General features: G+C 35.4%; 1 protein-coding gene across 4 annotated transcripts; it reads right to left on the reverse strand.

Moving 5' to 3' along the window:
• Window positions 1–1,221: 1,221 nt before the first annotated feature.
• Window positions 1,222–23,529, reverse strand: LOC131032996 (uncharacterized protein At4g33100). Of its 4 annotated transcripts, XR_009358880.1 has the most exons (5): window positions 23,141–23,515; window positions 22,988–23,072; window positions 21,614–21,770; window positions 1,752–1,799; window positions 1,222–1,419 (listed from the first exon to the last, which is right to left on the reverse strand). XR_009358880.1 is itself a non-coding variant. In XM_057964097.2 (4 exons), the coding sequence occupies exons 1-3, from the start codon at window positions 23,209–23,211 to the stop codon at window positions 21,660–21,662; spliced, it is 246 nt and encodes an 81-aa protein (XP_057820080.1). In that variant the 5' UTR covers window positions 23,212–23,529; the 3' UTR covers window positions 1,222–1,799; window positions 21,614–21,659. The 4 variants fall into 4 exon arrangements, 3 of the variants coding, with proteins under 3 accessions (XP_057820080.1, XP_057820079.1, XP_057820078.1); XM_057964097.2 differs by having other exon boundaries at window positions 1,222–1,799; window positions 23,162–23,529; XM_057964096.2 differs by lacking the exon at window positions 1,752–1,799 and having other exon boundaries at window positions 23,141–23,518.
• Window positions 23,530–23,778: the final 249 nt, after the last annotated feature.

Below are 23,778 nucleotides of genomic sequence, written 5' to 3' on the forward strand. Positions count from 1 at the left end.
AAATGGTGACGTGATGCCATATGACATACAGAAGCAACTACTAAAACATTTTAAAGACATTTTCGTGGAAACATGAGACAACTATAGGAATAGAATATCTCCAAGTTATGCAACTACTGCTATCTTTTGTTTGCCATGAGGCACAAATATATCAAAGGGAACGAAGTCCGTGGTATTTTATTCTAGTGCACAGCCAATAATTAAGCACAAAATGATATCAGTCCAAGTTTGTTCAAGTCATTTATGTTGAGATAGTTTTATGATTTTGGTCTCAACTCTTAAGACAAAATGCTTTGACACTATAACATGCTGTTAAAAGTTATAAGGTGAAATCTACCGTGGAGCTAAACAAATGTGTCAAGCAAAAAATTAGCTAGTCAACTTGTATAATTACCATCTATAGAGTTAATTGACAAGTTCTCAGAGAAATCAACATACTGGACGATGAAGAAGCTTATTCAATTAGAAACTCCCTAAAAAGGTTTAAGTAATGCCTATACGGGTCAGTGTACATCCATTCGAATCTGTGGAACAAATCTAGACCTTACATTGCCAGTTATTTGAGCCCCTTTAATGAATGTCGTTCAATAATAACCACTTGAATATACATTATATGCTTTATGCTCATTGACCTAAGCCTTATTAATGTCTTTATAGAGCTCTTGTAAAATATGTTTTATCTTATTCCTTGCAATCTATATGTCTATATACCATCTGTTGCATTTGTGGCCATTTTTGTGTTAAAGTCCATGAGAATCTTGTAATCACTATAGCTGAAATAATAAATTCCACTAGTGAATGTAATCAGTAACTTACTATAGATATTGCTAGTATTTTTATGAGTAAAATATTAATATCCAATTTCTAAAAGATAATATTAGATGTATGGTTTCATTGCCCTGTACCATGTTTTATGTTCGTAACTTGCAATATGGTCAGTGCACGTTTAAGATCGCTAACTTAATCGTATAATTTTATGTGTTCCATGTTCATTATCCCAATGCCAGAGACATGATCACCTGGAGGTAATTATTCTGACTTACTTTATGATCTCCATTTGCAGAACTGGTTAAATGATAACCAACGACAACAAATTATTCCAGTACTTGGAAACAACGCGAGGCACTTTGAATTGGTTACACTGATCGTCAAAAGAATTTTACATCAGCAAGCTGTGTATGATGTCAGTAAAAGAAGATACTTCACTTTTCTAAAAAGAAATCAACTCTAAAGCCATAATACTTTTGAAGGATTAAAAAATGCACAACTAATGAACACAATAGCAAACATTCTTTACAAAATATTCAAACAACTGAAGTACATCTTCTCTTTGTAAAGAAATAGCCACTGCCCAAGACCTTTCGCATCTGTACACTTTCTTAAAATTTGATATATAGCGTGTACATGTTCTCTCCACACCTGAAGAATGCCAAGAATATTTAATTTCCCAAGGAATACAAAGGAAATGAAATGTATCTGTTGCAATATTTACAATTCTATTCAGAGGAGATTACATTAAATTCATCAAGTCAGACTCAATTTACATTGGACCATGTGATGCTTTTGGAGTAGAATCATAGTGAGCTCAGGATGTGAACTAGCCAATCGATATTTTGCACAATGTCTTAAATGGCACCATAGCTAACGAAAGCTCTCTTGTTGCTTTAAATGTTTGCTTGCAGATTCAAGTTCAAAGGGATAATTCAACTTGGCCTTTGTTAGAAATTGTTTTTATGGCTAGTTAATGATACCTCATCATTTATTCAAGCTTGCTCAATAATTGCACAGCATTACAGATCCTGGTCACATGCATCCAAAATCATGTCAGAAAGATATTCATATTGACCAATCATAGTACAACGTTTCACCTATATATCAAACTCTGGTTCCTTTATCCCTTCACACTCTGCATCTGTTCCGCTTAGGCATTTACTAAATCAATCAAGCATACAATTATACAGATTTTTTAAACACTCAGACCCCAAAGTAATGGACAAATTTATTCACAGAATCAAAGCTTTGAGACACAATCATAAGCTACAACAAATTTTATAGCTACATTACAAAATTATGTGTTTAATCTACTAAGGTGCAAGATGCTGAAAGTAAACAGCCAGCACATTATACTTCACATAAAGCCATCTACCCACCTGGATAGCCACAATGTCGAGGCTGTTTAAGCTCTTATTTCGCAAAATCTCAAAAGGATTGCATGATTGTTATAAAAGAAACATAAATTTATGTTTTTAACCAAGTTTGTAAGACTCTTAAGGGATGTGCCCTTTTCTGAGTCAAATAAATGACTAGCTGCAATAAAACAAACACTAAGAATTTATGTTTGACAGAAAATTATTAATTTTTTAATTTTATGGATGCAGCATGTGCAAGGAATGGGTCTGTCCACAAAACAAAATAGTCCAAAGGAAGAACTAATAGAAACTATTTGAGCAGATACATATCTATGCATGATTCAAGAAATGGACATCGCAAAGGATTGCATGGTAAGTGCTATGTAAATCATGAATCAAATACCAAGACCTTCATACAGAGATACTGAGGCACTTGCAATGAGGTTCCTGGGACAGAAAAATTACCTTATCAGAATCGAAGAGAGGAATAGGGAGAAAAGGAAACAAGAGATCAACCCTTTATGCCTTCATTCAGGACCCAAAAAATAAACCCTTCATGCCTCCATTCAGGGTCCAAAAAGTCAACCCTTCATTAATTAGAAGAACTATGGTGTTGCCACATTTCTACAAAGAATCTGGGCTGTAACACAGTCAGTGCAAACCACAGCCTGATGTGTCCTTTCTGAGCCTTAACCACTCTATCCCATGTGTTTCTCCTTTTAAACATATATGTCCTCTCACTCACACTATCAAGCAGCTTGCAGGTGGTTTGGATTCCCCACAATCACTACACTCACTCACTCCCTTCAGCAGAGTAACAATAACTGAGCTAAATCCAACCACTCTCAAAGCTCATACCCAGATGCTCCTTCTTCAGCACTCTATTTTTTATTCCTAGCTCATGTGGTTCTATTCTAGTTTGGAAGATATTAAGGAAGCCTGTCAAGTAACCCTATATTTATATTAGGGTTCACTTTGATTAGGCTCTATTTCTGAGTGAATAGTTCCAATAGAAGAGACATTTTCTATCTACCCTTTAGGGGTGTTCTGTTGTTCACCTACTTAGAATTTATTCCTAGCTACCCACTTGAATGGATTTAATTGATAAACTATTATAGTCTACCTATTGAATATCATAGATGCCCCCAGTTTCAACAAATGGATCCAAAATATATTGCAACTGCTAAAGCTAAACCAGAGAAAAATGGTATCTGGCAGAAAACACAGTGCGTGCAGAACAAAAAGCATGATAGAGTCCTCAAATGAATATTATCCAAATGTTGAACAAAAGGAAATGAAGCACCAAGGAATGAAATACCCTTAAGCATATCATAGATTGGGCAATCTAATATTGTGAACATAAAAAAGAAATTCAGATATAAAATCTAATTGTTAGGCTCTAATAAGAATTGATAAGGCCCTATTTAAAAGGGATTATTTACATGGAAACTATATATATTTATAGGTTGAAATATTAAACACACATTTAGTGTTTCCAGCTGTACACTTATTTACTTTAAAACTACCTACCCTTTCAACCATTCCAACTGTACACCTTGATTTACTTATCTACCCCTTTACAGTTGTTCAAGGCTTGGAGCTGTCCAACCACTTTTTTGTCTTATTCACCCACTTGAATGTATTTGATTGATAGATAGCTATGGCTAAATTACTAACCATAATAGATGTTCTCCTACAAAGAAGCAACAGGGGACCTAGAGAGCAAAAAATGCTAGTCTTCTAGGCTTTCTTCTCAAGAACATGAATTTGGTATAGCTGATCGCCACAATGCATTTGTTGATTTAAGAGATCAATAATAGTACCCATCAGATGACTCTATTGATAACCAGATTAGAACTCAAGGAAGAATGCAGGAATAAATATAATGTGCAGAGATATACTATGCCTATTTGTAGAAGAAATAAGGATAGACCAAATAATGCAAATATTATCAGATTAGGAGTGTCTGATCCTGGTAGAAGAACAAAGCCTGTTGACCTGCACCCTACATCCCCTACTCTTTGACACAGAAATAATGAACTTGACCATGATAACTGTTCAAGATGCCAGCAAACCTACACAATCAGAAAGTGATCACCACAAGAGAGAGACTGCTCAAGAGTTGGATTTGTTGGATCATCTCAAACAAAGGCATCAAGAATTACACAAGCATATCAAACATCAACAAGGTCAGTTGGCTCAACAAGCTCAATTGCAATCCTAGAACATTAATCAACAGAATCAAATCCATGGTGGTTATGCTCCATTTCATCCTGCACAAAACCGGAAGCATAATCCACAGTTTAACAACCCTCGGATGAGAGCTCCATTCAAGAGGCAAGCACAAAGATTTCCACGGACAAGGCAGCCTCTAGGAATGGAGACATACCAACAATTGAATTTCTTTAGAATCCCTGATTACCCTAAGGCCATTCCAAATCAGATCAGGGGAAAGATACCAAAATTCCAAGGTAACAATACGGTCACAAGAGAAGAACATTGAGATGTTTTATCAAAATCACTGATTTATATGAGATTGAATATGAGGAAGTAATGATGAAGTTGTCTGTGCAATCCCTGTAGAAAAGTACAAAAGAGTGGTACAAGAGTCTGCCCAACAGTAGTATACACTGTAATGTCCCCACTTTAAATTATAATTTAATAATAAACGAATATAATAAAATTAAAATATTAAAGAATATAATTAAATATAATTAAGATTTGATTAAAGTTAATGAATGGCCAAAAGGCATGAAATGATAAGTTGTGACTCCCCCAAATATGAGGTATAAAAGGGAGGAGAGAATTCATTTGAAGAGGGGATAATTTGGGAATGAGAAATGCAGATCTGATTTAGATAAGAAGTGCAGATCTGATTGTAAGGTTGTGTCCCTTTCAAAGGGCAGAAATAATGAAGAGTTGTACTCTTTCAAAGGGTGTCTCTTGCCAAAGGGCATACATGATGAAGAGGTGTGACCTCTCCCTCACATTGAGAGATATAAAGGAAAGGAATCAAAATCATCCAGTGACAGCACCATGGATCAGATCAGATCAGAACTGTTATTAAGTTACAGGCAGTAACATCCTTGTTCTTGGTGGTATGCATGGGGATGTGTTTAATAAGTATGCTTAATATATGAAGCCCAATAGTGTTCTTATGCAGAATAAATAGTAATATTAATATGGACTGCAATATGTTTGACAGTCATACTTAATTTCATATATATTCATAATACATAAGAAATTAGTATACTTCTAGTCTAAATCATGTTATTATTGTCAGTATTTAAGAAGATGGAAATGAGATGTTCCAAAGAGAGGCAGTCTAAATCCAAGCAATAGGTTAAGTCCCAAGATAGGGTGGGGATCAGCAACACATAAGCCTTGAGGGTATAGACCCAAGATAGGTAAGGGCTTGGATCTATAAACTTTGAGGGAACCTATTGTATTTAGTCTCTAAGCGCTTTGGTAACATACATAGACCCTTCTCCCTTAAACTGAATAGTAGCAGAGTCTGATAACTATATTAAGAACTATGAATAATGAAATTAATTATCTAATGAGGAAAATAAATAAGCACTTGTTAATAACTAGAAAGTTGAAGAATATCAATGATTGGCTTCATGATTAGTCTCTCAATCAATTTTAGTATATTGAAATAGATTAATTATGTTAATTAGGTAGGGGACATTATATACACCCATGAGAAGAATTCATGCAGGTATTCAGGTTACAAAATGGAGACAAGATAGATCCAAAATCTACTATCCATGAACTGACAGTAATTGAGAAGGGAGTAAATTAGGGGTTGGTGGACTTCAATAGCAAGTTCATCGTGATCATGAGGAAGGTCCCGCCCAATTTAAAACCCAATGAATCAATGTGCCTAGTCTTGTATTGCAGCACATTTGATGCTAAAATAAGTTGCTGCTTGAGGAGTAAGAATCCACATACTTTGAGGGAGGCCAATACTACAACAATAAATATTGAGAGCAACTTGCTGGAATTAAAAAAACACAACCAGAGAAACAGATAGACATGCTCCTAAGAAGCCCTGGTTTGCTGAAGACAAGTTAGACAAATTAATGGGTGTAATAAAGGACTTGTCTTATAAGGTGGCAAGAAATGAGAAAGGCCTGCTCACTGGTAAAACCACCACTTGTTTCACTGAAGGACAAGGGCTACACAACAAGCCATACGATACACATCGACCTAAGAAGCCACCACAAAATGATAGGGAAATGATTTATAAGCAACAGAATTCTATGAAACCAATTCGAGATACTCCTGATCCATTCAGAAGGGAACATGTGAATTATCAAGACGATTTGTTAGGGTGTGACACATGCTACCTACCACAAGCCCTTGTAAAATGCATTGTCGCAATTGTGATGATGAGAGAGAAAGAGTTTCCTACAAAAGATGGAGGCCCTAAATACTATGATGATAATGAGATTGGTCAGCTAGACACATGAGTATGGCTGAAAAATGGACAAATATGCAGCCCCAAATGCTAGTGAGGAAGTTTGTTAGCATAACTATAATAGTACCCTGAACTGCTATGAATTGCCTATGCATGATTTCAGCCCCTAAAGAAACTCATGCAGCAGTATATAAACGGAATAAACCATTAGATGAGTGTTAATGTTTTAGCAACACAGAAATCTGAAACAAGATACACAAAATTTATCTTGGGAAAACCCTCCCACTTGAGGGTGAAAAACCCAGCCCACTCAAAAATTAACTTTATTATATCTCTGGAAATGAATACAACTGTTGATAGTTTCAGATTACTATCAATCTCAATAAGATAAGTTTGATTCTCCACAAATCAATCTTGACAATGAAGTCAAATGATACATCTCTTATACATTAAACTTTCATAAGTCTGAAAATTCAGAACACAGAAAACATATATATATATCTGATCTGACAGACTACATACACAATATTCTCAACTTGCTACAGACAAACGAGAGAAGCCAGCAATATATATCTATCCATCTGTCCAAGAAGAAGAGCAATGAATATAAAGAATCGGAATTGCAAGTGAAGAGACACCACAAAGGAAGAAGAAAAGACACCAACAGCTACATCTTCACCGACAGCCATATGGTTGCCAGTTTAGAAAACCAAAAGTGCAAACAAGAGATATTGTGTCTGATGCAATCAAGCTTGATACTTCCACCACACAAGCAGAAGTCAAGTGTTGATGACAGAGATAATGATGCTTGAGAAGGCTCCAATTCAAGAGCTAGTGACCCAAAAGAGGTAAGGTTCTGGTACCAATGAGCAGTGTTGAAGCTACAAAGACAGGTAATCCAAATACCAGACCAAAACCATCTCAAAATGTACTGTCTGAAGAACAAGATGGAACCAAAGATAGAGGTGCAAAGTAGCTAGAAACTCCTTTGTCCCTCCCTGGGTGCACGTGTCCCCATATCCAAAACAGATACATATCCGATACAGCCCAGATACGTACCTGATACTGTACCCACGCATGTTCAAAAAACCTTGATTTTCCAACCATGCCGGATACTATGTGATTTGATTTTTTTTGAATTTGACATAAATCTTCCTAAAATTAATTTTAAAAAACTTCATTCATTCATTATCAAAAAACAAAAAAAAATGGTATAAACAAAACCAACAACAAATGAGAAAGACAAATGAAATGTTTTTCTATTTCAGTGACCCATTTTTTGGGTTATCTTCCAATTCAACTATACTATTTTTGCATATTGTAAATTGTTAAATCAACTTATAATTATTTATGTAGCAATTATATGTCTATATTGCTTTTGAAGTAATGAAAATCTCCTCTAATAACTTACATAATTATGTTAAAAATATGTGTATATGTTTTATATGAATGTCGTATCCAGCCGTATCCATATCCAATACCATATCCATATTTGTATCTGTATCCGTGTCCATGCAACTTTGTAGAGGTGTAGTCAAAGGTAAGGATCTTACTAGGTGTGGGCCAATTATTCCATTTATCCCTACCGCATATGATGTTACCATATTGCAATCCGCCCCTCCACCCAATTACAACCCTATAGACATAGCTCAAGTTACATGTCAAGTTAAAATTTATGTGCCTGTAGATTAACTCCTTAGGATCCCAAGAACATAGAGACAGTACTTCTTATATCAATGTCATAGATAAACTTGACCAAACTACTAGTGTTCCTATTGATGTTAGACAAATAAAGATGCACCTAGGATATATTTAAGAACATCTCTTGTGGACGGCCATTGACTTTTGACCCCTTCTATATCCCTCTTCGGTGGTTGGTTCATCATTATATGCCAGATTCCAAAGCCCCTAGTAATCCAATGCCTCTTGAGGTTTTGAATGGGTTGGGATTACAAGTTTCAAAATCTTATGGCAAATGCTTGCCATAGACTCTTAAGGAGTGAATGTTATAGAAATGTCAAAAATGTAGAGGATCAACATGCCGCATATCTCAATATGTCTTTTCTAATTAACTTTATCATTGCAGATTGTCTTGCAAAATGGGTAATGTTATTATCTAGGAAATGGTCTGCATTCATAGACAAAAACATTTAGATGGATTTAAATAAGTTAAATTACACAGAGAGAAGATGTTACATACTTGCGAAGACCCTGACAAAGCTACAAATGAGGTGTTATAATTGGATGTCAGTTCAAATCAGTTCATTAGAGATTGTGATGATCATCAAGACCACTACCTCGACAATGTTGCTCCCTACCCTAATCCCAGTAGTCATTAGGATGAACTGTGGACTATGTTTTTTAATGGTGCATGCTCAAGAGATGGCTCAAGTGCAAGTGTTGTCTTGATTTCCCCAGTGATAAATGTTTTAGATTATCTTTCAAGCTATATTCCCATTGCACTAATAGCGTCGGAAAGAATGAAGCTCTCATGTTAGGTTTGAACATTGCACATAAATATGGAGTGAAGCGCTTGAAGATCCTTGGAGATTTCAAATTGATTCTCTCAAGTGAGAAGCGCATATGCGGTGGAAGAAAAGAGACTCGAGATGTATTGCAATGCAATTTTGGGACACCCTTGAGTTGTTTGCAGCAATTGGGATTGACAAACCAAAAAACACCATTGCAGATTTTTTGGCAGTTGTGGCATCTAAGTTTGATGTACAAGCTTCTCCATATTGCAATTACAATATAGAAATCCTTTTAAGGCCTACAATACCAAACAACATATGCAATTGGCCGGTCATACCATCCCAAGAGGTTTGACTGCTTTGGAAAAAATGTTTGATGGTGAAGACTATTAGAAAGCAAGAAATAAAGTAGTTCATGTAATGTCCCCGTTTGAAGAGAATTTGATTTATGAGCATTAGCCCAGTTTTTTATTCCTGTTAGCTACTTGATGAGTTAGGACCCACATGAGCCCTTATTGTTAATGAGCAAAGTTACTTTTCTGATTTAGATCAAAGACCTAGAGAATTGCTAGAATTGAAGAACCAATTCTCAGTCACAGAAGAGAAAGTGGTACAAATTTTGACGAGAGTTGATGCCACTCACAAATTTATTGAAGACCTCATTTGGAAGGCCCAAGTTGAGAAAAGACAGAAAGGCATTGAAGGAGGATCCACTCTTGCAGATTTGCAAACAGTTAACGATGCTTTGAAAACAATGAAGTCTGATTATCTGCACTTACTTTCAGATGAGGATCATCCTTCAAATTTGCAAAAGAGACCCTTGATGCATTGGGAAGAAAAGAGAAGGAATTTGGTGGGCTCAACTTTGAGCTTAAATCAACAAAGCATGCTTTAGAAGTGTCCAAGAGACACTTTTAGAAGCAAAAAATTAGCTTGATGTCGTAGGGCAATTCAGAAAGCAAGAGAATGAGAAAAGAGCAAAAGAAATCAGTCAAGTAATTAAAGAGCTTGATAGCCTTCAAAAGGATTTTTACTTGGAATATTTCCAAAAAAAATCAAAAGTTGCACGTGCAAGGTTGAATCAACACAAAGATTGCTTTGAGCTAGAGAATAAAAAAGTTGCACGTGCAAGGTTGAATCAACACGAAGATTGCTTTGAGCTAGAGAATAAAAAAAAATTCAGCTTGTTGATAACCCACTTGTTGAGATGGATGCAGAATCATCTTTTGATAATCCACTCTTTGTGGTGGAGGATGGAACACTTTCTGATTCTAGTAACACAAGTGAAGACAATAACAAGATATGGGATCCAGGTGTGGGTCTCAAACATAAGGTGGTGCCCTGTGGATCGGTTAAGGGACCACCAAAGATTGATAATGTTGTGCAGATAAAGAGGGATTTCCCTCATGTTCAATTTTTTGATACACATTAAGTTACAAATGAAGACTTGAGATCTAATCCTAATGATGTGCAAAATCATGTGATCAAGCAAAGCATAATAAAATATTTATTGGTAACCCTCTTGGAAGACCACCTAATAAAGAAGGAATTGATGAGGTAGAAGTTGCCCCATGGGATATCATGATACATGAAGACTACACCTTCTGGAAGATATTTCCTTGGGTTTACTTATGGTATGAAACCAAGGTATGCAATATTTTAAATTCAGCCAAGGCATACTTTCATAATAGAGTTTGTTTTGCATTGTATCAACCTGGCATGGTGTTTGATCTCACAAGTTTGAGTTTGTCAAGAGGTATGAAACACCATTATTATTGTGAGATGCAAAACATTATTGAGATTTTAACTATCTTTAAAGAAGTCTTCATGATCAACAAATTGAGGAAGCAGAAACATGATTATGTTGGATTAACATTCAATTTTCATGCAAGGGAAGAATTGAAGATGATAGAGCTTGGTAGTGACAGAGAGGTGGTTCTAAAGAGATCTACAAGTCTGAATTACTTCTTTAACGCTGTTGTTTTGATACAGTTCAGCCACCACAAAGTTACAATTGAGTACTTAAAGATGTTTTGCCAATCCCTTATGGTGGAGGAAAGGAGTACTTTTCAAATGGTGATTGATTAAGATGAATGTTCAGTTGTAGTTAAGGCAATTTTCATTATTTTGTTGCTTCCATCATCTATGCAAGTGAGAATAATTCATTTTGGCAACTGTTATCTTAATTTTAGACTGCTGATTTTGGAAAAATCAGGTTGTGAGTTATGGATTTCACCCTTGTACAGCTGCAATCATGTTCAATTTGATGCCATAGATTCAAAAGAATATGCTGGTAAGTTGTTGTTGAAAGGAATGATTATATCAGCTAACATTGATGGCATTGGGAAGGTACTTTTAGCTAATAGAATGCTTAGACTTCTTACTCTTGCTAAAAGATTTCAATTTTGCAGCAGTTGCTTCTCTTTCAAGGTGCTGATTTTGAGAAAATTAGATTAAATGTTGCTGATTTCTGACTTGGATAGCTGCAAGAATGTGCATTTTCAGACCACTCAGTCATTGGGAAAGGTTAGTTTATGTTTTCAGCTGAAAGGATGTATATTTCAACTAACCCAATCCTGTTTTGGATGAAAATTCAAATACCAAATAGTTGTCATCTCTTGGTTTCGATTTGCATTTGTGTTTTGGACAACAGACCACTGCACAGTTGTGATTATCATGCAGGGGTTCCCAAAGTGGATACAGAAAAGGTCAAAAACTTCCTGAGTTTTACAATATCGGTGTAGTGGAAACACGGTAAACACAAGCAAATTTTCAGTGACCTCAGTGAATTCTTGCAAAAGATTGTACTTTTAACAAGAAAGGTAAAGGAGGTTTTATTAGCAGGCATGTTGCAACGTGGTAAATCAAGTAAAAAAGCTCACAAACCTCCTAGATTGATTTGGGATCCTGGAGCCACATTGATTATTCAGAAAAAAATAGTTCTTTGAGGCTTGCAATTGCTTGAGGGCAAGCAATTCTAGGGAGAGAGGACTACAATGTACCTGTTTTAAGCAAAATTAATTTATGAGAAATTGGCCCATGTTTCGAGTTTTCCCGTACGCTACTTGGTGAGTTGGGGAAAACTTTGGCGTGTCTTCCAAAGAGGTTGGCAGTGAGTTGGCCTTGGTGAGCCTAACGATGATTTCAAATTCAGTTTCCAACCTTTTGGAAGCTCTCCAAACTTTAGAGGAGGCTATTTTTAGAAGTCAGCTACTTGTTTTGGTTCATCGTCCTATGACTCTAGTATCCTTGAGGTATGATCATAATTGCATAATTATGTCATTTGGATACTTTTTGCAGCTTCAGTAAGCTATTGAGTTATTATTTAATTAATTCACTTAAACTGTCTAGTGTTGAAAATATTAAATAAACAACTTAATGTAATAGCTCATTGAAAAGGTATTAAAATGTATTTTAAGTTGGATGCCTGGGCTTGGAGGACTTTGCACATGAAAAATAATACTAAATTTCCTAAAAAGTCTTTGTGAAGGAAAAAATAAATTATTATATTTTAAAATTGGTTATTTCCCTATAGAGAAGTTATAAAAGGAGGTTGAGGACTCATTTGAGAGAACAGATTTGTGAATGATATTGTAATGCTACTGGAATGAACCTTAGTTCTTCCAAAGCTTCTTGAGAGCTAAAACCCTTTTGGTGTTGTTGGTTTAGACAACGAAAACCCCCATAGCTAGCTGAGTGATTTCACACAAAGATCACCATTGTGCTTCAAATCGGAATTTCAATTTGGGAGTCGCAGTTATGGATGTTTTTTATTTATTTTGATGTTGCAAATTGCTAGAGGTATTTGTATAGTTTGTTGAAGGTTTTGTTGTGGAAGGAGGGTGACAAGGAACTTTGTAATTCTTGGGTCGTACTATTTCAGATTTCTAGTACAAGCTGTACCATCTACTGCTAGCCATTCAAGTGCTATATCTCTGATGTTTGACACTTTTATGCTGTTTTAAGGTCCCTTGTCTCTTCATTTCCAAGGGCATACAAGTTAGTAAATGCAGATTTGCTATTTGGAGTAGTGCATACCAATAATGGCAGCCTATGAGATTGGCATGAGGATTTTTTTGCCTAAACGCTGTACCTTTTGTGATTTACCTTTGCTGATATAAGGCACTTTGATGTTTGGGGGACATTTACCAAGGTTTGCAGTTGAACTTTGACATTTGTAACCACATATAGGAGATTGTACAGCCTATTGTACCTGCTGATTCAATGCCAAAGCAGACCTACATATGGTTGAAGGTAGTTTCTAGAATGATGTATATTTCCTTTTGGGTGTTTGAGTGAAGTTTATCATGTTTGAAGTTGATGTTCACAGTCTATGTTCGTTAATGGCAAGCTGGGTGTGAGTTGTTTGTGATCTCTGAGTGAATATTTTGCTGCCTAGACCTAATGCAATACTTTTTCCAATGTATTAAAGACCTGTACCAGCAAAATATCCATCAATTATCAAGGGACATTGCTGTTGTTTCAAGTTGATTGGCTTTATTCATACTTTAGGGTACTGTTTGGGGTGTTACAGCAGTTCTTGTTTACATCAGCACTTGTCATCAACAGCTAATCTTCTTATTTTGATGTATAAAATGCATATGTGCTAACTTTGTAATGCTTCAGATGGTTATACTGCCGAAAGACACCATTTCTATGCACTTTATGTTGTAAGCCCTCAATGGTAGTACTGCCAATGGGTTTAAATTTGTTATTGCTAATATACTTACCCCACTGAAGAAGTGGTTTAACTGTATTAAGCTTTTCCACTGAATAAGTGGATGTACCCCTTTTTTCTCACCACTAGATAAGTAGAAGAAGCTTGTTTTTATTTCAATATTGTATAAGCTTTCCCATTGAATAAGTGGATGCGTCCTTGTAATTCCCACTAAATAAGTGGTATTGGTTGGCTCGCTGCTTCGTGCTTCCTTTTCAGTTGATTGTAATCCTAAATAGTGTATGCTCTCACCTTGCCCATTCTGAGATTTGGGTAATCCAAAAGTAGAATGGGTATTGCATTGTAATCTCACTTTTAGTTGAGAGCAAAGAAGCATTAATCGTTTGGGGAATTAACTGGCAAACTAAAAGTATAAGATTTTTTGAAAAAATCGGGAAAAAGTCAGGAAAAAATTGGGTTTACAAAAAAAAGGTAAAAAATTTGGAAAAAAATAATGAAAAATTACTTTTTTATATATAAGACATTTACATAGCATAGAGATATTGTGAGCAAATAAAATATTGACTTCAAAACACATGATTGTATTAACTACTATCATATTATTTGTTCAAGAATTTTTTAATAATATTTATTTTTATTTAATTATGAATTCTATGTTTTTCTTTTTTTAATCTTTATATATATGTCAAAAGATTAGCAATAATTACATTGAGAAACATGTATAAAACTCAAAATTTCATCCCATTATCATATATAAAAATCCAAACACAATCATCAAGTATTTTTAAAGGAACAAAACTATTTAAAAATTCTTTAATTTTTATTTACTAGAAAATTATTGTATAATTTTGATTTTATTTAAAAATTATTTTAAGTTATTCTATTTTATGAAGTAAAATTAATTATATTGTAAAACAAATTTTAAAAATAAATACTACACTACTTTGTTATTAAATTAATTTTTTACAATTTTATTATCAAACTATTTTTTTAATTCATTGATATAAAATTTATTTATTAATTAAAATGGAATTCGCCTTATATAAATTAATTTTTTTAAAATTTAAATTTGTTTGTATATATATTAAGTAAATTAGAATTATTTTAAAATAATATAATACCATATTAAATTTAAATAAATTTAGTAAATTTGAAATTTTAATTTTAATTTACAAATTTGTTAATTTAAAAATAAAACAATACCATATTTAGTTAAATTAATTATAATATTATAATTTAAATTTGTTAAATATTATAGATTGATAATTTAGAAACTAAATTAAACAATTCTAATATATTAAATATTTATATTTAAAATAAAATAATATTAAATTTCAAAATATATAATTTTATTTTTTTCAAAGAATTTACTGTATATAAGATAGTATTTAATTTTTATCAATGTCTATTATTAAAATTTAAAATACATATTTGAAATTTTATACAAGATATAAAAAACTAACTACAAGAAAAGCTAAATTACAAAAAACTAAATACACGAAAAGCTAAATTAAAAACAGTAAAAATTAATTTTTTGTGCACAGAGTTTCGTAAGAGTCGCGACGAGCAGCATGGATCGCTTAATTTTTTGCAGGTCAAGGTCGTCATGCCTCCTGATACCCTAGCGAAATATTTTTTTCTTGCCGCTCAGTCCTCGACCGCCCTAGCAACGCGTTTATAAATATTTTGCGTGTGTTTTTTTTCGATTTGCAGGTGCTTAGGGTTTTCGCAAGCTTCTTTTACTATTCACATGTTTTACTGGGATTAATTGGCGCGAATTTTTTCACGATTATATGCATTTAAAATAGTTGAAATCATTGATCCAATTTTTATCCCCTTTTTTTTGGGGGGGGGGGGGGGGAGGAATCGGCAACCTTGGCGATCAACGATTAATCGCAACTAATCGCGATTTTTTGCATAGTTTTACTTCTTTGGTTGAGAGCATACAATGCAATATCCATAGAAGAGGTTAACCTAAGAACTAATATTACACCATAGAAGAGATTAACCTAGGGACTAATGTTACATCCAAAATGGTTTATATTGGCAAAAGATTAAAGTCAGCAAAGAAGTAGTCATTGGTTGTATTGCAGAAGCAAATTAAGAAGTGCTTTACTTAGTCATATGACCAGCTTAAAGCATATAAAAAAGACTTGTTCCAACACACCATACCTTTGCAATCTGATGCAAAGTTTTTCTGGAAAAAGCAGAAGCCAATAAACCCCACATTGGCCCCTTAAATGTAAAAGGAACTAATGAAATTGAAAGAGGATGGTATTATCAAGTCAATCAAACATTCCTCATCGGTGTCTAATCTTGTTCCGATAAGAAAAAAGAATGGAGACATCAAGTTGTGCTGGGATTTCAGAAACTCAAACATTATGTCTCTCGAAGACAATTACCCTCTGCAAAGCATGGATCATTTGTTGCAAAGGGTTATTATTAGTTTAGAGCTTATGTCCATGATGGATGGAATCTCAATTTATAACCAAGTGAAAGTTCAGGAGTATAAGCTACGTTACCATGAGACACGTCTCCTACCCCCTGAGATGCGTACCAGAGACGGAGATGCATCTCCGATACTAGAGACATCTCCAAAAACTTCCCTATGCACAGACCATTTAGATTGGCTATGCTACTAGCAATCTAAGCAATTTTAATTTCAATTTTTGTTCAATTTTAAATTTAATGTTTTGGATTAAGGCAAAAATAGGTTTTGAAGGGGCCCCGAAACCCTTTACAAAATGATTCTAAGAGGATTAGAATCAGAAAGCAACATCCAAAACAAAATGGGCTACAAGGATAGGCATAAAAAGCGGCAGCCAAAGAGACAGCAAAAGCCTAGTCGGGCACAAAAAGACAGCACAAAGACCAAACCTAGACACAGAAAGAACCAGCAACAGAAAACAACCCAATTACATTAGGCTTCTAAGGGTCTCAACGACCTCAGCCTCTAAGGTATTCATGGTATCAGCAGCAACCTGCATAGCGTTATGATCCAAGTTCTGAAAGGCCACCTTTTTCTTCATGTTCGCTCGAGTCCTTTTGCAGGGTCCTTCACCACTTTGAGCTGCCTCAGCTTCCTCACCAATAACAACAACAGCCTTATCCAGTTGGTCCAGACTTTTCACCATGGCATTCATAAACGTTACAGACTGTTTCACAATTTTATGACTGCTAACCATAATGGTCTTGAGAGTGTCTTGGATTTTTTTGTAGCCATCCTCAACCCGGGTGATGCGTTCCTCCAATTTTTTCTTCAGCTGGTCAACCCCTTCCCCTGTTTTCTTGATACAGTCCATGGCCGAATTCTTCTCAGCCTCAATCCAATTCCCTTAATTGTGTGGACCAAGAGAAGAACTAGTAGGGAGAGAATCCATTTTGCTACCCAAAGCTCTTTGGTTAATAGCCACTTGAACAAACTAAAGGTGTCGATTACATGATCACGAGCCATACCTAGCACATTTTCATAATCCTCCCTCTTATCATTTAGCTCATCACTTTTAGGATTAAGGTCAGCAATACCTGCCACACCCACATTACCAGTCTCCTTAAAGGAAAGAGGAAAGGCCGAGACATTAGGGTTATCAGGGTTCTTAACATCATCTGCCTTCTCAGTAGAAGAGGGGGAGCCAATCTCAGCCGAAGTAGAGGAGGAGGACATAACAATGTTCTTATGACCTATGGAACCCTTCCTTTTTTCAGGGGAGGGGGAGTCTCCTCAGACCCAAACCCAAATGCATCATTCTCAGACTCTCCTGCACTAGTCTCATCATTCTCAGAAGAAATATGGATAAAATCCTCAGGGGGAGGAAGAGCACGAAAATGGACATCAATAAGAACCAGCAGGCCTTCATGCACAATGGGAAACTTAGCAAGGTTCTTACGGTGGTCACTGAAATTAGCCCTCAGAGCAGACATGAGGTAGAAAGGGAAAGACATTTTCACTCCATGGCGGAAATGATTCAAAATAACAAAATGGTGGCCATACACCCTAGTATACCGACCATCCAAAGTGAGGCAATTCATAATTACCTTCAGAAGCTTCTGCCAAAAAGACTTGATGACCGCAATATCATAGTAGCTAGCCGTCTTCTTAACAATTTTAGCCTATTCCTCCTCCTCCTTAGGATAATTTTGCACAGCTTGCTTCTTGTACACCCTATCTCTGTAATACTTCATGCCATCCATAAATAACCCAATGACCTGAGCAATTAGGGCTTCATCTACCAGGACCCTCCAACCATGAAGAATAATCGAACCATCCTTCCAGTTTTTAGCAAAATACTTAGTAACATCTTGATTTCGCCCTTGAAGCCTCTCAATGTAAGTAGTGAACCCACCTTTCTTCAGAATGCGCCAAAGCTTCTTTTCATTCTTAAGCTGCACACAGCTAGGCGGCTCAATTCTCTTTCTCGCACGACCCATTTTATCAAACTCTCTGTAATTCTCTTTGCAACGAATTTCCAGAGTTAAGGCAAACCTCCAGAAAATGTATGAAATCGCCCACAAAGCATGCGAAATAAATTCACATCGATTCTTATGTCCTCTCTGGCCACCTGTCTCAGAACGGAAGGTATTGGTAGTTCTAAAAACACCCAAAGTCATAATAGCACTAGTAATCAACAACTTTACTCCCCTGACTTCGCTCATGGAACAGATGCATCGCAAGTTCTGAGTCCAACCTATCACCATGGGTCCAACAAAGCTGGGCTTTACACGTCACTCCCTTGTTGGCAAGGAAATCAGCAATCACATTGACTTGTCTATAAACATGAGCGAACATACATTTATCAAAGGTTTTAATAATGTCTTTAGCTTTTTTCATCCAAATATCAACATTCCAAGCCGAAGTAGAATTTCCCTTAAGGTAGTTGATAATGTTTTAGAGTCCCCCTCGACCCAAACAAGGTTATAATTGCTCTGTTTTGCAAGTTTAAGACTGTAATAAGCTCCTATGGCTTCGGCAACATTATTAGTCTGTTTACCAAGAGGGAGAGCAATAGCAGAAACGAAGTTGTCGTTGTGATCCTGTATCACTCCACCACTGTTCTTGTTTTCAAAGTTCTATGTAATGATATTTTCTCGAAACTATTAAATTATATTATAAAAAATTGGTGTCTCAAAGTACTCCCCCCCGGTCTCCTATTTTTGAAAATTAACCATACCAGTACCAGTCTCCACGTACCCCCGTCTCCCGGTAACCTTGAATATAAGCAACCAAAGGCAGCCTTTACAACTCCTTGGGGCACTTATGTGTACATGAGAATGCCATTTGAGTTTTCAAAAGCTGATCCAACCTTCAAAAGAGCAGTCAATGTTGCTTTTGTAGGTTTAGTTGATGAGATTATGGTGGTATATTGGGATGACCTCACTACTAATTCAAAAACAAAAAGTTGGATGATTGTACACATCTAGAATTGGTCTTCAAAAGCTGCCTTAAGTATGTGATTTCATTAAATCCCAAGAAGTGTGTATTTGGTGTTAATGATGGCAAATTGTTGGGGCACTTTGTATCAAAGGAAGGAGTGATGGTAGATCTTGAAAGGATGGAAAGTATTGATCTCATTTCTCAACCTAAAACTATCAAGGGTGTTCAATCTTGCTTTAGGTGAATAAACTCTATAAGAAGGTTTATCCCCAACTTTGCAAAGAAGACCAAGGCTATTTCGAAAATGTTGAAGAATGCGCAAAGAAGCAAACTAACATGTTTGTGGAAATCAAGAAAGCATTTAAGCAAGTATCAGTCCTTGTAAGCCCAAATTAATCTAGAATTGATTGTTTTTGTGCAAGGAACAGTTTCCAATGACAAAGATAGCATAACTTCCAGACAATGACACTTGTTGATAAGGTGATGACATGGGAAGACTCACAAGACCAAAGGAGACAACTTTTGTATACAAAGTTCCCCCAAAAAAACAATTGAAAGTGCTTGTTGTCGACGAACAGAGGACTACAATTCAATAAGAAAACTGCAATGCAATAAGAGGACTACAATGCCCAAAAATGATACTATTGCACCATAACTTAGGGGTCCACCTACATTCCACAAGGAATAAGGGATTTCAAACTTAGCATAGTTGTAATTAACACAAGTGTCAAGAACTAGTACGTTCTCCACAATCTACTCCCTTATACATTCCATTAGAGGTCCATTATGAACATGAAAGAACAACATTACACAATACATGACCAGTAATTAAAAGACATTCTATATAACCATCACAATCATAAAAGAATCCCATGCAAAAATAATTATTAATTTCAAATTTTCAAGAATAAGGCAAAATGAGCTCAATATCAACAATAAATCAAGTGTGACCAAGGATCACAAGATACCAAATAACAAAATTCGGTGACTAGACTACTCATAGGAAGAATTAATAAATCAATTATAGTCCTTACAAACAATTAGAAAATTCATTGATAATTGAAAGAAAGTACCAAATTCAGAAGGTACACATTATATGCACAACATGGACTAATTCTAGCCATAGTTGAGGGAGTAAAGAGTTGCAATAAACCTAGAATTTAAGGTCCAAGGTGAGTTATACTATTGCACCATTACTTAGGGGTCCACCTACATTCCACAAGGAATAAATGATTTCAAACTTACCATAGTTGTAATTAACATAGACATCAAGAACTAATACATTCTCCACAATCTACTCCCTTATACATTCCATTAGAGGTCCATTATGAACATGAAAGAAAAACATTACACGATACATGCCCAGTAATTGAAAGGCATTCTAGTATAACCACCACAATCATAAAAGAATGCCAAGAAAAAATAACTATTAATTTCAAGAATAAGGCAAAATGAGCTCAATATCAACAATAAATCAAGTGTGACCAAGAATCACAAGATAATGAATAACAAAATTTGGTGACTAGACTACTCATAAGAAGAATTAATAAATCAATTCTAGTCCTTACAAACAATTAGAAAGTTCATTGATAATTGAAAGAAAGTACCAAATTCGGAAGGTACACATTATATGGCAATATGCACATCATGGACTAATTCTAGCCATACTTGAGGGAGTAAAAAGTTGCACTAAACCTAGAATTTAAGGTCCAAGGTGAGTTAGAGAACATGCTCAAGCACACCAAGTGAGTCTTCTAAGACTCCCAATAGGTCACATATCAAAATACATCAAGTCCTCACAAAGAACTTGACACACTACCATACACGCATCTCAATGTGAGCAATATGCCAACAACCAAGATGCAAGGAAACACCATCTCTAAACATGCAAGTGGTCTAAACAGATGGCATAAAAGCATGCAATGACACATTTGGCAAACATGCAAACCAATGCATAATCAACAATTACAATAATGACTATTAATGAAAACACTCAAAAACAGTGAATCTGAAACACCGACAAACACTTAAAACAACAAACCCAAGCACGACCTACGGATTCCACAATGCATAGTTGATAATACAATGCCCACAACAAACATCTCAAAGCAAATGAACGATTCACTGTGAAAAGGTTGTATAGGTGTAACCATTCCCTGGAAAAAGAACTCCAAGCCCTATTTCCTGTGTTCTTTCTTCTAAAAGCTTCCAACAAATAGAGAAATATGTTAAGGGCATATATGAAAAACGGTTTCAGAAAATACTTGGATTCTGTTGAGCTGGATTTAATATGTTAACATATATCGTCAACAAAATACAAAGTGAATGAATGTTACAGATTTTAATAATTACATAAATACATCAGTAGCAAGTTAAGCAATTTATTTACAACACATTGGAGTACATGACAATATGAAATGAATGCATCTATGAAATCTCAGGTTTTCCCCAAGAATCAAACAAATACAATCCTCTTACGATGACAGAAAAGTTCCCAAATTCAAAAACTGGATTTTAAATCAACGAGAAGTAGAGTATAACCTGGGTTCCACCAAAAACATGTTACTAGAAACACATGATGACTATTCTACTTAGATCCATCTTCAGAATGCAATGGACGACCTGGATCAGAAACAGTTGGGTATGCTGTAGCCTCCAGTTTTAATAAGCGACTCAAATTCTTGTCTTCCACATTTTTCTGCAACAGCAAAAATAAGACATTATAGCAATTGGAGTTGCCAGTTCTAACCCTTGGACATTTTCTTATAAACCTAGGGAATAGGAAGCTTACATAGTAAAGTCGTATGGGTAGTGGCCACAAGATTTTTCTCAGCGGATGATTCTGATAGAATTTTGAAGTCTTTTGACAAAAAGAACTACACATTTTATGAGTATTAGCAAAAGGAAAAATTTAGAAAGATAAAATGGAAAGAATGGGTAGTGGCTACAAGATTTTCTCCGCAGATGGTTCCGATAGAATTTTTTAGTCTTTTGAAAAAAGAACTGTACATTTTATAAATATTAGCAGAGGCAAAATTTAGAAAGATAAAATGAACGAATAGATAGTAGCTACAAGAATTTTCTCAGCAGGTGTTTCTGATAGAATTTTCAAGCCTTTTGACATAAAGAACTATACTTTATGAATATTAGCAGAAGAAAGATTTAGAAGGATAAAAGGGAATGAGCTAAAGTGTCAAAAGCTGTAAGGAATTCTTTAATATTTGCCACCCAGAGCAGAGGAAGCGAGACCAGGAAAAAGGCATTTGTTTATAGGCTGTAAGAAGTGAGTCCTTTTAATATTTTCCACCCAGAGAAGAGGAGGAGAAGCCAGGATAAGAGCGCTTTTTCAAGAAGCTTGTAAGAAGGAAATTGTTCTGGATTTTTCCAGCCAGAGAAGAACAGAGACGAGGCCAAGCAAGGAGTATTCTTAAAAAGCTAGAAGGAAGGGGATTTTCATGATTTTTTTAACCAGGGGAAAGAGGAGATCAGGAAAAGAGCATTCTTTTAGAAAGTTGTAGGAATGGAAAAAAATTGAGGCCGAGTAAGCAAACATAATCAACTATCATGTTACTGAAAGGGCCACTTCCATTATGACATCACCCGTATTATAATATATATTATCATTTATACACTACCATTGATCGAGAATTCAACAAACGTAGGAATTGGTTTTAAGGATGTAGATATGAGTTTAATGAAGAGTTTCCCCATATCAGCCGAGTGGGGAACTTACCACAGAAAAATACCAAAACTTAAAGTTTGATTTGGGTGCATTTTGGGAGTTTACCAAATTTAAAAAGGTGTCAAAAAAAGATGAAAGAAAAAGGGGGTTCCCAATTACGAAACCCTTTTTATAAACTCGTTGAAATCATTTTACCAGAGCTAATCTCTTCATAATTTTGAGTAAAAATTTACCATGATGCACGCTCTGTATGCTTCCCACTCAGCCACGCACTCTTCTTTGTCCCATTGCCCTTTCATAAATTTCTCCGAATACCACCTGCATATCATCCACATTAAAATAACAAGATACATTTTGCCTGATAGAAGTTAAAAAAAAAGAAATACCTGTTAAAGCAATCATTATACTCATTTCTGAGCTTTGAGCAAGCGGAAGTGCCGGTTAATTTAGCAGTCATTCTGCAACCCGCTGTGTTTTTATTTCCTTCGCCCGTGATTTGTGTTTTGGCTTGAGAATGAGACTAAAACTTTTTCTTTTTATTGGATTATATTTGACAGATGTGACGTGTTTTTAGAAGATGCGACGATTCCCCCCAGGTTCGATGTCCCGGATTAATATTGAGTTTGCCGTATTGGACGGGAAATATGGTGTACTGTCCATTGCATTGGGCTATGTTCCCTAATCTTCCGTGCCAAGGCAGATATGAACTGCTACATTGTAGTCTTCAACATTTTTCATGAATGTGTAGAATAAATTGGCTTCCACTAAAGATAAAGGATAAAAACAAAGATAATGATGGAGGATAAAGAATGAAGACAAAGATAAAATTTTGGGTTAGGATATGCTTGACGTCCCTTCAAATTTATGGTGTATGGTGTATGGGGGTAAATCGGGTGTATAAGGTAAGTCAAGTGATGCAGATTTTTGTTTCTTTTTGTTGTTGTTTCTATTGCTTAGCGGTTTTGTTTTCTATTTACTTATTTTGTTTTGGGCTTGGGCTTGGTCTTGGTCTTGTTTTTTAATA

This window comes from Cryptomeria japonica, chromosome 9 (assembly GCF_030272615.1).
Source record: "Cryptomeria japonica chromosome 9, Sugi_1.0, whole genome shotgun sequence".
Taxonomy (NCBI): Eukaryota; Viridiplantae; Streptophyta; class Pinopsida; order Cupressales; family Cupressaceae; genus Cryptomeria; species Cryptomeria japonica.